At 45.8% G+C, this 17,291-nt stretch overlaps 1 protein-coding gene across 1 annotated transcript in view; it reads right to left on the bottom strand.

The window, feature by feature from the left end:
- LOC135368250 (uncharacterized) overlaps positions 1-17,291 on the bottom strand; it is a 59,483-nt gene that overhangs the window by 12,327 nt on the left and 29,865 nt on the right. The window contains exon 2 of the mRNA XM_064601410.1: positions 9,649-9,896. Coding sequence (XP_064457480.1) covers positions 9,649-9,896 — 248 coding nt within the window. The remainder of the gene's footprint in view (positions 1-9,648; positions 9,897-17,291) is intronic.

The raw sequence follows: 17,291 nt of genomic DNA, 5'->3' as shown, positions 1-17,291 counted from the left end.
GTTCCGTCAAGACAGGCGATGCTGTGGAACTTGAAAGAAGAACGGAAAAAAGCAATGTTCTCCTGAGATATAACATGATGACTGAAATCCAGAAAGCAATAGACGTACTCGCAGACAGATCCGATATGCTGCTCCTCAACACACAAGTAATGCCGCTGAGACGTACATGAGCATGATGGCGCGTTCTGTCGGTGCCAAACGCCTTCACTATGCAAAGGGTAAAAGCTACGGTAACAGATGTCGCGTCGCAGCACTTGCATACGACATAACAGGTGCACGTGGCACAGGTGCGATAGCACGACTTCTATCTGCGCAAGTTCGTCGCGAAAAGTCAATCATCCGCTCTGAAGAAACTAAAAACATCAAGACAAAAGCACAAGGAACGAAAATGCAGAAGAGCGTTGCGGTTCGACAAGGCTCCAATCTCGAGAACACCCAAATTCGCAAGCACCGTTGGAGACAAGGACTATGGAGGACAGTCTCCAAGACCAGATCTGGACAGGACAATTTTTATTGACAAAGCCAAAGACTTTGCGCGTGGCATACACATGACCAGCCAGGAAGCTGACAGTCTGCAGAAGTCTACACTAGAACAGAACAAGTCTGACCTATGGCACTCACAAAGAAAGGTGAGGATACCGTCAACCTCAATACATAGTATATGTCGTCCACATAGAAAAACATTCAAGCACTATTCTTTAGTGAAGGCCATAATGTATCCTAAGTCGTTCCGCAGCAAAGATTGTCAGTACGGCATCGACCACGAGGAAGACGCAGCATCAGCATTCCAAGCGAGATACCCGAACGTTGAAGTGAAAAAATATGGCCTTTTCGTCGACACCGATATACCCTACGTATGCACCACTCCTGACCTCCTTATCAACAACGACGGAATCCTCGAAATAAAATGCCCTGCAACAGCACAGAATTACATGACCATCGAAGAAACCGCTCGCAACCATTCCAACGGCGTAAAAATATCGAAAGACGGCAGCTTATATATTCCAGAATCACACAAGTGCTTCTACCAAATACAGGCTCGGCTAAACATTGCGAAGAGGAGCTACTGCAAACTCGCAGTGTGGTCGCCGACGAACCTGCAAGTTGTAACCATCAAGAGATTCCTGAGCTAATTGATCCACGAGTCACGAGACACATGGAACTACTAGATAAAGCAGTGGACATACGCGAACTGGACGAAGTTTTTTACTTATGTGGCAACTTCATCATCCTGGCAAGCTGCATAAGAATGCTATTCGCGTGCAGTGGGTGTAGATATCGTGTGTGTATAACCAGTTCAGACTTGTACGTATGTGGAGTACTCTATTTAAAATACTGTCTTTTAAATACAATTAGCGGTATTTTTGAACTCTACTTAATACGTTTCGTTTTGTGTATTTGTACGCTTTTTAAAATGCATTTTATGGTATTTTCTACTCAATACCTTAATTACATATTTTGGATCTCCCTTTCAAACTTTCTGTGTCTCGTCTTTCCATTATTTTGCTTGTTCAGTGGAAATTTCCTGAGTCCCTCGGACTTGACCAGGATATTGGACCTTCTTGGAAGTCTCCATTTAGAGATCTTGCCCTGTGTGTACTAATCCTTGGCCAGTGAGGGTTCAATTAGGTATGCCACGACGCGGTGACGCCGAATTCTGATCTCGCCGAGCAGGGACCTGCTAGAAGTTGGCTTTGCTTTGGGTCACATATACTTAGTGGAGTTATGTGGTATCTCTTTGTCATCTTTTTGGGACTTGTGCTTAGATGACTCCTATCACACAGCGGCGGCTGGCGTAGTGCGCGGGGTTTAGGTGATTCATGTCACATAGCAGCGACTTGCTGCATTGACCAGTGACTTTTTGCGTTGGACGATAATTAGTATCTTAATTGTATTTCAAATACCCTTTGAAGTATTTTGCTCTATCTTAATTGCTTCAATTTTCATGTACTTATACTCTATCTTAATTGCAATCTAACGGTAGTATTTATTATATTATCTTAAATACATTTTTGAGCATCTCGCACAGGTCTGAGTCAGTCTACATGCAATGCAATGCTGGGTTATGGACAACTTTATACGCTCCTGTTGGTGAGGGCATTGCGGAAGCAATCGGACTGTGCATGGCTGGCGCTTCCCTTTCATGCTTTTTGCAATAAACATATTCGCCCCCCCCCCCATCGAAACGTTGTGCAAATGACACCATAGGGATAGGTTGACGGCAGGAATATTCCCATGACTTGCCTGCGTTTGTTATTTCATTTATGCTAACCGCACAATTCAACATAATTTCACGACCGAAAATATGATGTGCCGCACCATCGGTGCAAGCACGCGAATAACTGCGGACGAAGCCGTGTGGTTGGTCTCACACAAATACTGTAGCTAGACCCGGAAAAACTCAACGGACGTCCATAACGAGCAAGACGCAATCAAGATCAACCGTCGTCTGATATGCTTTAATAACAGTAGCTGGATATTTTGTACCTCTTGTACTTACGGTCACCTGCATGCATGTTACTTATGGTCACCTGTGTGTCTTGCTGCAACTAAGCAGAAAGAATAACACTTGTCTATGCAGATGAATAGTCCAGTTGATTAACTTTTATTGTGTCCGCTTGACAACTCGTACACACTCCCACACTTAGGGATGACTCAGAGTACATAGAAATGGCACTAAGGAACGAAGAGAAATGCATGCACGATAAAATTCCATAAACAGATGGTCTGATTTATGACGGACAGAACCTGCTGTTGCACATGAGGACAGCCACACACGGCGTTCGAAAAGACCTCATAGGTGGAATGGTACACAATAATAATGGTACGCAATTCGCGCGCCTTTACGACAAATTTGTTCAAAATTAAGGCACGTGTTCTCGTTCTCAAGCCACATTTCACGGGGGCTCTGCCCGTAGCGGCCACCTAGTAACATCTTCGACATCTCAACATGCACACCTCATGTTATCGTGCACTTGTGTTGGTTGCATGACATGTCAGACCTTTTGACCAAGCCAGATTCAGGTATGAATACTGAAAAATATCAGTCCTTCGCTCCATATTTGGGCTGAAACCTACACTGGGTCGTGAACCAGTGTAATAAAACAAGCGCACGCCGAAAACATCACGCTACTGACACACAGAAAGCACAGGACGTACCTTCTCTTCAACACCTATTTGTATCGTGCAGGGAAAGTGATTACAAGTGATAACAAGGTCGTCGGGGCAGCACCGCTTGCCGTGCTCTTCCGGGAAAGAATTTTTCTTACGCCAATTTATGTCCTACTTATTGCAGCCGAGGTCGCAGTAACAGGCCATGCGTGAGGAATATCGATGCACGACGCTGACGCTGGATAGAGCAGGCAGTCATCACTTGGATCCTCTGCCGAGCAACAAATTTGGGCGCATACAACTCACTTCGTTGGGCAGAAAGTGGGCGAACCTGCTGTTCGGTCTTGGTTATTAATCAGCTTTCACCATGATAAGACACGCGTCGTTCTGACCCGTCGCCGAGGCAGGTTGAAACAACAACCTCGCGCAATGCTCCGAGCCTCCTAGCTGTTTGCTTTTCCTGTTGCTTACGGCAGTTGCCCTCTCGCTCCTCCCATCTCGATGTATCCCTCTCTCCCGGAGCGGAAGCCCATTGCGATGGCAGCACAATGCAGTCCATGCTAGCAGACGACGAATGTCCACACTTTTGTCCAGTTCATCTTGAATAATACGAAGGTTAACGCTGCAACTTAGCTTGTACTGTCACCAGAGGACACAGATGCACGTCCTGACATATTTTTCAGGCGTTTCCTTTGTCGCTGAAAGATCTGAGGAAGTGTTTTCTGCTGCTCCCATAGGACTCCATGTATTCGTATTCACAGAAACAAAAAATCGTATAAATTCGCATATTTGCTGTATTCAGATAAAAAACATGTCAGGACGTGCAGAATTTACCCATGTATTACCAGCTCGGCGTACTACTTCATTACTGCAGTAGTTTTCGAGATGAACTGGACAAAGCAATGCCTATAGAGAATACATTGGAATACATTGGGGTTACTCCGCCTTAGCAGCAAACTGAGAAATGTTTGTATACCAGGTATCCCAGATTATGTGACCCACGGTTTTAAATCAGGCGAAGCGGTCTACGCGAACAGGAGCTGCTGAACCTTGTTAACAGCGTGGTTCCCTGGTCGATGTGTCAACGAGAAGGTTTAGACTGCGTTGAGCAACTCCTACCCCGTGTCTCGGTCAAAGTGCATGTTTTCTTTTTTTTCTTTTTAAAGAAATATGCACCGCTGTTCTATCCAAATGCACAAAGCACGCGTAAAACATATTTTAATATTTATATTTAATATTCGTTTTTATATAGAAAAAGAAAACAACTATAGCGCATTTTCAGCTATTTCCTCCGCCAATGTAGTTCCTAAGCGCTAGGATTCGATATATATTGGAACTAAAAAAACTGAGAGGTCGACCGGACCACCCTGCCTGTCTCTGCTTGAAATCACCCTCCTTTTGTTTTCCATGCGCATCTGCCATCTTGATTCACGTACGGACGGACTGAATTCGATGCGCTATCCTAGCGAATTGACCGTTTACACGAGCGCAATGTGAACAGTCAAGTCGACGCGCTTCTGTCGCATTCATGTAAACGTGGCTACAGTGGCGTTACAGCGGAGAATTGCACTTCAACACTAATTTCTTCATTAAGGGATTCATTCATTCTTCGCTTACGAATAGACCACTGCAAAGGGCCAGACTCGGATTTGGTCCAAGAGTTCTCGAGCCTCAGTCGAGCTGGCCTATTGTGACCCATTCTTTCGCAGTTGTGAACCTCAACCTACGTTCTGAAAACAAAGCAACCGTGTACCTGGGTGTTCCCTCCGTTTTTGTGATGAAACGCAACACTTAGGCGTCGAGTTATTCTCAGCGTCGCCATGTTGTGGATCTCGCCCTCGCTGCGGTGTGCACGGTAAAACATGAGCGCTAGACTGGACGCTCACGTGCTACCAGAAGTGAAACCGCATTAAAAGCTTCGATTGAGCGTTCAAAGTATGTGTGGTTTACGCTCTTTGCTGTGTACAGAGTACGTCACATCGCAACTGCAGCCGGGCCTCGGCCGGGCTTTCGGCAGCTGGTTCGGGCACGGGTAGGGTAAGCCTCCGTGGCGTCGGCTACGGGTCAGGCCCAGCCGAGCAGACTTTTCGGCAGGCGGATCGAGCTCGGGTTAGGGTGATACTCCTACTTCGTAGTACGTAGTACTATAATACTCCGTGGCTTCGGACACAGGCCAGATCTGCCGGTAACTTCAGGCTTCTACTAACGAATGAGCAAAACATGAAAACATGTCATTCCACACCAGCTCCTGTCGCATAGTGATTAGGATGACATCTTTCCGCGACGAGACTGGGAGGTAACGCGGCTTCGAATACCACACCGGCTGTGCTGTCTGGTGGTTTTCCCCGGGGTTTCCGACAGTGTTTCGACACGAATGCCGGCACAGTTCGCCCTGAAGTTCGCCCAGGACACATACTAACCCCCTGTCCCCACTCTTTTCTGCTGCCCTAAAACACCTTTAGCCGTTTTCCCAAGAGAAGCATTCAGATGCACCTGACATTTAACTGAACCCCACGTGTGGAGCGCCGCCTAACGTGAAAATGCCTCCGAATTAGCAGTAAATGTTCTGTGGGCGTTGGATTCTCTACGGTGTCAACGAGTAAAAAAAAATGCGTGCGGTAGTCGAGCGACGCGATTGGATCGCTTCATGCGGAATGACCCATTTAGGTGATATTAGATAAGGGAAAAGCACAGCGACGTCGTAACTGATATTGGAAATATGGGGGACATACTTTTTTGGGGGACATACCCATAAACTTTTGAACGAACCAAGTGAAACTGCGGCCGGTGTTTTTTGTTGCAGCTGTCGATTTGCACTGTCAACAGTAGCTTGTGCTACACTTATCCAGCGCCGATCTAAAGCGAACATAGCATTGTTGGTAAGAAAGGAGCAGTGCGTGATGTCGTCTGTACGTGGCCCAGTGGCGTAGCCAAGGAGAGGGGAGGGGTCGGGGGTCCTGAGTGCCCTGCCGAAATATTTTCTGGGCTGTGCCACCATAACTTCCGGCTTTATCGGGTGGTGCTATACCAACCCTATTGAAAAATATGCACCGTATGAGACTCACATGGCTCCTATATCAGTTGGTATGGTTCGCGTACAGACTCGTATGGGTCCTATACTAATACGTATGTGCCGCGCATGAAGTCATATGTAGGCAACATGGCATTCTTATGGGTACCGTATGGAGTCATATGGAGTCAATATGATACGTATGTGGGCCTCATATGAAGTGATGTGGGACTGTACACCACATATCTTTCACCCGTATGAAGTGATATGGCAGCAACATGGGTTCCATGCGCCTTCGTATGTGGCAGCAATAGTAAACACATGGGGCATAAGGACATTAGGATAGTATGGGGGACGTAGCAATCACACATGACACATAGGTCGAAACGCTGATTCTGCCACATAGTTATGATGACAGTTATGCCAAACTCAATACTGAAATGGGCCACTTAATTGCGTCACGCGCTTACCTTATAAAAATAGATTGTGCGAACCAAATTTGTGTCACTGCCCTGGAGGAATGTGCAGATAAATAAACTCACTGCTACGTCCCTGTGTTAGGGACTGAAGTTTAACGGACGGACGGAAACGATGTAGAAATAAGATACACGCTCCGAACGATATGTGAGGTGACACACATGAATAGGTTAGGTCAGGTTGGATGATGTCGCTTTTTGCTGATAATACAATTAGTTATACCCTAACATGCATTTCTCCTGCTTTCTAACCTGTTCCCGTAGTCAAAGAGCCGATTCTTCAGGTATTGATCTGGAGTACACGGATAAACTGCTCAAGACGCTTGGGGATCCTAGTGGTTCATGGCAGTAGTGAGTCTCTTTCTACTGACGGTGGTGTCGCTGATGGGGTTGTGCGTCTAATATAGAGGCCTCAAATGATCCTATCGAGACGCCGTTTATTGTGACGGATGGCACATTCCTCCCCCTTCACGAGAGCGCCCAAGGTTTGTGAGAAATCCTAACGGTAGCCGACAAATGTGGACATTTTTTACCTCCATCAGCACATACGACACGTTCGGAGCGCCGTCACTCCCGCAGCGTTTGACGGATTAACGCCAAAATTTGCGTCCAAGTAGGTCTCGAATAGTCTATGATCGGCCAAATCACACCGCGGTCCGGTCTTTAGCGGTTCGGATATTGTGGGCGGAGACGCGTTCGCAATGCTGTTTTTGCCAACTTTGGGGTCCTTTTTCGCGTCCGACGATGTTATTTTTTTGGGAACCTACTCCCCTTGACGTACCAAACGTTACAAAATTGACCGGAGCTCTCAAACCTTAGCGGTTCTCGAGTTACTGGTTTCCGTGTTTGCACTCCTCAGAATACATGGGACGGGCGGCCACATTTTCCTTAAAACGCTCCAGTTGCAGCTATATAGTCGTGTGTAGCATAGTTTTGAAGGTCTGGACGTGCTCTTTTCGATCGCGTTAGTCCTCTAGGCGCGCGACGTTCCGTTCTCCAAGATAAGATATTGGCTTTGTAGTGTTTCGACGCTGGTGTGTCTGGGGGTGACGACGCCCGGAAACGCTTCCCGCTGTTCTGTGCTGTAACTTGCTGACCTGACGTCCGATTAACCCGGATTTTTGTGTGCGCATGCTCCGTTCCCTGCACTACAACGTTCCGATTCGAGCCACCCGTCAATTTTCAGATGTGAGGGCGTCATTCCGAAAATTCATGACGCCGACCCCCGTTCCACGACATTTGTCCCCGTGTTTGGGTTAGAACCTCACGGCGGATCCGAACCTCCTTCTGATGAGCACACGTACGCAACGCGAGCAAGGCGTAGGAACTTGCGACACCTATCTATCTCCCTCTGTTCTCGGGTTAGGACCCCGTGGCGACGGCGGCTGCCTTATACATGGGGGGCCCCGGGGCATTTTTTTTTCGATATCGGGTGTTTCTTGACGTAGGAAGGCGAATGGGGTCTCGTTTTGACGGGGAAAATCTATTCTTTGCGATAGTATTGCTTTCGTGTTCCCGCCACTTTGCGTTCTCTTGATATAGCGTGAAGAGCGCCGCGACATGTGGCGCCCCCGGCGTCATTTTCTGCATCATCCGCTCTGTTCAGTCTACGTTGGAGCACCAGACGTGAGCGGTCACATGTTGTCGTCGTTCCTGTTTCGGGTGTTTCGGCGTTTCTTCGTGGTGTTGGTGGCTCGCACTGTTGTGACTGTGTGTTTCTGCCTTGCTAGTGATGTCTGGACCTGTTTCTGTGTGTATACACCTTGGAAGATACGTCCAAAAGCCGTTGGATTTCGTGAATGGAAGGTTAGTTGTGAGGCTGTAGTGCCATGATTCATGCACCTTTCGCTTGGTATCATTCCTAGCACGTGGATTTCTATTACTTTATGCACCCAGTGTGATTGCTATCCTCTTGATTCCTGTTACCTTATGCTCTATCTCTCAACTTAGTGTGCTTTTTGCCGTAGTGGTTAGCTGATATCGTCACTTAAAATCAGGTGAACATGTCACATGTGATGCTCCAGTGGCCTTTTACTAATGTGGAATTTCAGACGCTTATGATTGATAAGTTTCGGCGCACAAGCCAAATAGGCTACCACACACCTGACGTGGGAAAATGAACACATACATCGCTGATATCTTGAAAGACATAAAGTAAGTTAAGCTACATGTCATTCCAAAGCTCTTTACTGAGTTGTGTTTACTGCGAAACAGGTAGGGTCTGCACTTCACCCATGCAACTCCAACATCTGCTTCATGACAGTGCAAGCTTTCACAACCGTGCCCTTGAACTTAACAAGCGAAATAAACTGCATAACAGAGAAAAGTTCCCTGGTTGTTTCGCCACTACGGTCGCGTAAAGGTATTCGTTTGACATACCTACATTTTTCGTAGATCTGTACTGCGTTCACAATATATTCTCCCCTTTGGTGCTTCGCGTGTAGGTGGATTTTGGTTCCCCACTATCTGTCACTGGATGCACCCGTATAATCTTTAGTCCGCATCGTCATACGACCGCTACCCCAGTAGCGGCTACATCAAAGTGGTACATAACCTTATGCTCTCTGGGCCCCGTATAAGCGGTCTCATAATTCCGCAGTGGCTCACACACTCATGTAGATATATGGGCCACATGGGAATTGTATGGGGTACGTTTATACGGGATTGTTGAATATGGAGATTGTTGTATGGGTCATACGACCCATATGATCAACTCGTATGGTCTATATAACTCGTATGTCCATACGACACATATGTCCCATGTTCAATAAAGCCGTAGGTATGGGTCCCGTATATATTCGATATCGTTTTTTTTTTCAATAGGGCAAAAAAAAAGTCATAAAAACAATGAAGCGTAGCGTTCGCAAGTACGCGTAGGAAATACCAGCTTTATTCCTCGCTTAGTTTCACCGAAGGTCTTCCCTTCTAAAATATTTCCCCCGAAAACCACCGAATTTGGCACCCGATTTCCTCGAAAACAAACACCGCAAGCATTATACCCAACTTAATAATGAGACCCAACTCAGTAATCAGAAAAATCGCACGGCTTACCACAACGTGCCGAGTCTTGTTCCTCTGATATTCGACTTGGACAGGTACGAGAAAGTTCAGCCCTTGCAAAACATTGGAGTAGAAGGCTACTGTGTAAGGTTTCCCTTTATCGGTGACGTTGCTTGTGAAGTTCCTTGTAAAGTAAATTGTACCCAAGTGGGCGTCATTACGGAAGGTCCTGTTCATGACTTCTCTGGCGCGCTCGATCAATCCCAGAACCTTAGGCATCCCAGGTGAGCTGGTACAACCTGAAACATCGTGAGACAATAGGAAGATACCTAATCAGTGGGCAAATGTCTTTCAAACCAGTTTGTAACGTCTCGGTACGGTACACGGTATGACAATTGGAAACGATATCACGATACACGAGGCTGACGCTGTTGGAGGTTTTAGTATACCGTCGAAAGGGAGGGTACGCTTAATTAAAGTTGTAGCGCTCCGGCATGGCAAATCCCGAGCCCTGAAGTGTTTCGATGTTACGCTGCTGAGGCGTTCTGTCATTTCAATCAGTTTTGTTGCATCTACGAATGGGTCACTCGCAATCATCTTGAGCAGCATAAAAATGCTATGAGAGTCCATACCGCCATCTTCCTTCTCGCGCCCGGGTTGGTCCACTCTCTTCTTCTTCCTCTTCTCGCGACCCCCCCCCCCCCCAGCCCTCTGATTTAGTAGTCAAACGCTGTACGCTATTACTCGAGGAGATCCGTACCCGCGATATGGTAGCTGAGCTCCGATAGTCTTTTGGGGGGTTTTGCCTGGGTATTCCTCAAACACTAGTGTTCTAAGGAAACTTCTAAGGAAACTCTGCCGATATGTGCCTGAAAGCTTTCAGGCACATATCGGCAGAGTTTCCTTAGAAGTATCTCCAAGACGTACATTCCCCTAGAGCGCCCAGTCGTGAGGTTGCCCCACCTCTGTGAGGTCCACAACGGCGAGCTCTTTCTTTCAGAAGCACAACTACCACGTGAGCTTCGAGAGCGCCCCGCATGCGGCATGAAACCAACGCGTACCGGGTATCGTGTCGAACATGCAAAAAGAGTCTACCAAAAATCGATAGTAAGGAACGCGTTAAAAGCATATTACCCGACCCACAGGAAAAAATCAATTTTGGGGATAACTTTTAACTGTAACTAAGGTACTTTTCCCCAGTTCTTTTGACCCCCATTAACTTTTTCAGGAACTCTTTCCTTTTTTTCGGTAACTTCATCAAAGTAACTTTAGGTCAGTTCCAAGTTCCTCTTCTTAGATTCTGGTATGCAACTATCGAAGACTGCGTTCCCCCTGCACTCTAAGAAAAAAAGGAGTAAAACAGGGAGTAATTGCAGCCTCCACTCCCCTAGTCGGCAATTACTCCCCATTTTAGTCCCCTAACCCAATATTTAGTCCCGACGTTTACTCCCCAGGACTGCAAATTGTCACTAAACTTCGCGAATGGTCTCCTGAATGCAAAAGTCTACGTAAATATGTGCCCTTGGTCAATTTGAACGACATAAGGCTGTATAACTCACACAACGTAGCACTTTTTCAGCCACACAGAGTAAGAAACAGTTAGCGCATCTTTCTTCGCAAATTGTGCCCTAGTATGGGGCAAGATTTTATATCGCTCGATATATCACGGTTGACGGTTTGCTTCAAAGTATCTTCATGCATGCGCACCAATTATGTACCTGGGACTTTTACAACAGCGCGCGAAATGCGGTCTTCACTCAGTGACATTCATTTACTCCCGAAAGGGACTATTTTTTGTGGCAATGCAATTACTCCCCAAAAGGAGTAAAAGTACTCCTTTTTTTCTTAGAGTGTCAGATGACAGCCACGCGCGCGCCGTCGTACGTACACGACGAATGTGCTTGACTCAGCTTTCCTGTGGTTGCACGGTAAACGCTACAAATGTACGACGACCTGGTAAGGCTGAACGAACATCATTCTATTGTCAACAAACAGACCAATTGAAATTCCTCTGTATACTTCAGTTTCGCAGGACTTGCTCCACTGTGAAGAGCGCACTTTCTCAGTATTGAGCACTTCAGCCCCCAGTTTTCTTCTGTTTTTTCCACGTACAATATGTTCATGGAGTTCATTATTCCATTTCACTACATTGCCACCAGCAATATGGAAGCGTATGGCACCCGGCGATGAAACTTCCCGATCAGCATCATTAAATAAAGTTGTTGTTGGAATTCGAATCCTGATGCTAACGGGACTATTCCCACAAATGATTTTCTGTACCATACAAGTCTGCTCCTGCCATAGCCTTAACACGGTTTCAGTGTCTATGAATAAATACAATTGTGTTTTGGTCTACATTAGGAGAGTCATACAGGGTGTTTCAAAAAACGTGTCATTCGGACTTTATAAAAAAACGGGGCGACGGAAAAATACGGGGTAAACGGCACTTGTGTGGCAACTGAATTTGCCATCTTGCAAAAATATTTTCATTTGATTTTAATTAAAAGAAATTGAATTTCTTTAATTGAACTTCAAAATTTCCCAAGTCAACTTCACGTTTTTTTTACAGAATTAGAGAGCCCGTAGCGAACTTAGTCAGAACCACCAAGAAATCCGCTCCATATTTCAAAGGGAAGTGCCCAAAAAAAGACCCGAAGTTGAGGCTTCAGAGTTTCGGGTATTCAACAGCGCACCAAATCAGTCGCAAAGATGCGCGGAGGGCAGGACATGTTCCTGCCCCCATGAAGCTAGAACAGTTTATCGCCGGACCGGCGCGCAGCAGAAGACGCGCCGATAACAAGGCGGATGACATTCCACCATACGTTGATAAGCGGTAAACAAAAATGATTCCGCCTCTTTTTTCCCGCCCTGTTTTTTTCCGACCTTCTATCTTTCATGGGGGCAGGAGCAAGTCCTCCTCTCCACGAATCTTTGCGTCTGATTTCGTGCGCCGTTGAATACCTGAAACTTTGAAGCCTCAATTTCGGGTCTTTTTTTTGGCAGTTCCATTTGCAATATCGAGCGGATTTCTTGGTGGATCTGACAAAGTTCGCTACGGGCTCTCTCATTCTGTAAAAAAAACGTTAGGTTGACTTGGGAAATTTTGGAGTTCAATTAAAGAAATTCAATTTATTTTAATTAAAATCAAATGAAAATATTTTTGCAAGATGGCAAATTCAGTTGCCACACAAGTGCCGTTTACCCCGTATTTTTCCGTCGCCCCGTTTTTTTTATAAAGTCCGAATGACATGTTTTTTGAAACACCCTGTATGACATTCATCCTAGCGACAAGCTGTGTGTTTACAACGACAGAGGGCACTGTGCACCATGATTAAAACTTGGCTAGGTTCTAAGAAATGTGTGGAGAAGCCAACTCATGGAACTTCAACTTTCAATTTCTGCTTTGTGCTCCGTTGAAAAACCTTATTACGACACGACGCAAATAACGCGACGTTAACGTTAACGTTTCTGTTAACGTTAATTTCTTTCCTTCATCAGTGAATTTTCAATCGTGATATTCTTTCCTTTGTTTTGTACAGTATATCGTCTCATTCCATCTTATAACTTATGTGCTGCGCGTAATCTATGTATTGTACTTTTGTTGCTGATATTTCATTGCGTGTACTGCGTGGTATACTTGTCTGTAAATATGTAAGTACGTATGCGTGTTATGTAGTTCTGTTGCTGATGTTTCATCGCTTGTACTGTGTGGTATATTTGTCTGTAAATATATAAGTGTGTATGCCTGTCATGTTTGTAATGTACCTCTGTTAGTATCCCACTGTATATGTATTATATATATGTATGTACATAATTATTTGTGCGTTTATGTCTGTATTGTATCCACTGTGAGTTATGTGTATTGTGTGCGCCAACACCAAGGTCTTAGCGGCCGTTCTTGGGCACTAATAAAAATTATTATTATTACTATTATTAAAAACTTATTATTATGACAATGCCTCGCTAAGGAAGCATATAAAGGTGTGGCGGCCTGTGCACGACGACGACATGGCGCCTTCGCTGCGCCTGAGTTCGATCGGCACCGTCCAAGCGTGAGGCCACGAACATCTGCCCGCTGGTACATTTAATCGCTGGTCAGGACTCACGTAGAAGGACACCACCCTCCCTACATTTGGTGACCCGAACAACAAACACTATGTTCGGTGTAATTTGGTAATTCACCATCCTATTTTTTTCAGCAAACAAGCAGCGAACCAGCTTCTGGCAGGCAGGTCGCACCGGCGACAATCAGGAAGACTACAACAAGCTCAGTTTCCGGCCTCCCTCTGCTTGACGATGGTTCTCCAGAACATTTCTCTTGTGACAGACAGCATTCACGCTCTCGTACCGGTCGCGATAGCGACCGTCTCGTACAGGACGTGGACGAGGACGGCGACGCGCCTCTGTTGCCTCGCGCCCCTGTGCCCGCCACCGAGTGTAACCGACTCCGTTCTAGCGTAGAAAGAAAGAAAACTCCGCTCGTGAAAAGAGCGGAAGGACCACGAATGCATGGAGAAGGGTACCCCACGACCACCTACATGGTCGTGATGTGGTGCCTGTGCATGTACCTGTGACAGACCTCATTGGTTTAGCATACAGATACGAAATATAACAGGTAAAGTGACTTTTGGCAGCCCGCTTGAATACAACTAGCAAAAGAATAAAGTTGCTATGTGAAGACGCGTAATTAACTTTAACTTCCCGACAAAGAATAACACATTTCTCGCATTTATTTTTCAGGACGTACTAAGATTACTGCCGTTAATTATTAGCATTTAACGCAATGCTGTGCTTGAATAAAACCAACAAGGTTGTAAGGTTATGTAAAGATGCGAAAGTGACTTTTGGCAGCACGACAGTTTTTCGGCCCCTTTAATCACGTGACACGGATCAGTAGGCGAAGTGTGACTGTCTGCAGCATGCATTAGGCCAAATGGGACCCCCTTGAGTTGGAAGTTGGTGAACCTTCAAGATATGGCAAGGTGGTCCGCTAAAAAGCATTAGGCAAAATGGGAATAGGCGAAGTGGCAAGACACGCCCCCTCCCCTATTTTGACGAAAGAAGGAAAAGGAATGCGTGATAGAGATGTATCACCCACCCCTGGATGAACACAGCATGCTCAGTTTAGGTGTGTCTTCGCTTTGGCTGTATGTGTAATAGAGAGAGTGTTTCCCCACCAGCTCTGAGGAAAGAAAGAAAAGTTGCGGGAAAATGCGCTCGCTATGGTTTATGTATATTTTCTAGGTGTTACAGTGTGTACCTGCAATGGATTCATAAAACGGAGTAGGCCTTGTAGTGTTTTTTGTATCAAAATTGATATGTTAGCTAAGGTTGCAAGGATGATATTATGGTGCATCAGTTGATAGATTATTTCCATGCGTATATCATCTTGTTTGTCTACCCGAAAAAGGTAGCGTAATGCCGATACGCGCTACCTGAACAAAAAGTAACCAAGTCCGACATCGTTAAACTGTTTAAAAGTAGCGGAATACCGCTGCCGTTACCAGTAAAACGTAACGCGGTACTTCTTGCGTAACCTGAAAGCCTCAATAGCAACGCGTTCATTAAGAGGAAAAACAACGCATATCAATTTTTGGAGGTGACACGTAGGTCCCCTCAAGGCTGTACTTTGAAAAACCATTTGTACGGATTTAAAAAAAGACACTTTCGTTGATATCCCGTATATTTTTCTCTTCCCCTCACAAAGCAAGTCTCCCATTGAAAAGCTATATAGCTTAGTTACAACAAGAACTGGGCTCGCATGGAACCAGAAGTTAGCAAATATACGTTTGTGTGCTTTTTTAGAAATTGGACGTTGACTTCCTTGACGCGCAGATGAGCTTTTTCACCGGGGCGCACAGTAAACATCTGAACACAACATCTAGCTCTGAAACATCACACACATCCTTATACTCAAAGATGCTTGAAGCAACAGGACGTGGTCCCTCGATTGCAGCGGACGTGAAATGCCCATCGCTCAACCGCAACGCGCAAGCACCTGAGCGTACGTTGCGCAATGTCATGTGGCTAGCGTACCAAACCCTGTGTTAAAAGTGGGAGCTTCATGACTCATAACTTGTGGGGACGGCTCCACAATGCAAGAGGAGTGACCTCCAGTTTGCGGACAACTCCTTGCCTTACACGGACTCTCCAAGGAGGTTAGTCCCAAACAGGGAACACGTGGAGGGCACAGCCTTGTCTTTGTGAGATAACGACCTCTGTGCCCTCCTTTTGGGTTTTTTGCCCAGTCTTTGTAGAATGGGCCGTGATACTGGGCAGCTTGTTCCAAGGTTACAGAGTAGAAACTCGATGCTAGACTGTTGAAGTAGAGTTGTCGCGAACTTAAGCTAGGAAAGTACGGCAGCGATAGCGCTCAAAGGTTAAGCTAGTACAGAATTGTAACGGGAATACTGTTTTCCTTACCAATTTCAAAACATAGCGTGACCTCTACTCCGCTACCGAAAAAAGCAACGGATACGGTAGCGCCGCTACTACACTCTAAGAAATTTCGTTGAAAAACAGGCATATTTACATCAACCGTTGATGTAAAATTTTACAGAACCATTTGTAGACCTGCTTTAACAGGGCTGCTCGGTCAAACGAAACAAAAATGGTCGCTGAGGCGGTCTCCGTTGCGGAGGGTCGGAATATATTTTGCAGCAGTCAGGTAGCCCCGCAGAAGAACCTAGATACAGAAGTTGGAAGCAGGGCTCGTCCAACTCGACTGTTCGCCCACACCGTTATTGCTATGAAGCAGGAACAGCCCAAGAACGTTTCAAAGTGTCGACGGACGCCGTGACAACCGTCATTCGCCTTTCTCTTCGCCTGCCCTGCGGTCCTGTTGAAGCGTTGGTATGTACACTGCAGTTTCTGTTCTCGTAGTGCTGGAAGTCTGTTGCAGCTAATACTCCAGTAATGGAGTGATAGTTTGGGCTTCTTCGCATACATTGCTTAGAATAGGGAAATCGTGTTTGCTACTTGTCACCCCGCAGCGGAAAAGCAGACGCTGTCGTGTTCGTAATGTCGGTTACTACAACGACTACAACCATTCAGTTGGTACGTCAGGCACAGCACGGCAGCAAAAGCAATGTTGCGTTCATGCAGTTGGTACTGTGTTGTGCTCGTGATTCTTGTTATTTTTGTTGTCGTTGTGTGCGGAATATGATATTCACGCCTTTTATTGAGGATACCACGATTCTTCATGTCGGTAGGTGTATGTTACACGTTCTTGTTTTGTTCCTTTTTTACAGATGACGAACAAATGTAAGCTGCAACATCGATGTCTTCACGTACGAGTTATTTTAGACATTAAAGGGGGGACATCTTAATGTCAGCAAGTATAAGTTTCCATGTTTTGCGTCTGAATGGAATGCGAAATGTTTTCTTCACATTCCGTTTTCTATTCTCAGTGCGTAAGAAATCCTGCTCATAAAAAGCAACAACTGCCGGCTCCAACGATTTCCAGCATGGAGGAGACTGAATCATTCCTTCTTGAAGAACTACAGATACCGACAGAATAACGGAGCATACAAGAGCTGATTTTCTCCTGTAGGTAAGCTTTGTGCTGAGATTGCATGAATGAAGCCATGTGTGCTTGCTGCATTATAAAGCACATTATAGCAGTGCACGTTGCTCTCCAGGAAGGAAAACCAATCCAGAATTTATCTGTTCCATCCACGCTAGTCATATATTAG

This window comes from Ornithodoros turicata, chromosome 1, assembly GCF_037126465.1.
Source record: "Ornithodoros turicata isolate Travis chromosome 1, ASM3712646v1, whole genome shotgun sequence".
In the NCBI taxonomy this organism is placed as follows: Eukaryota; Metazoa; Arthropoda; class Arachnida; order Ixodida; family Argasidae; genus Ornithodoros; species Ornithodoros turicata.
This window is presented reverse-complemented; position numbering and strand designations above follow the sequence as displayed.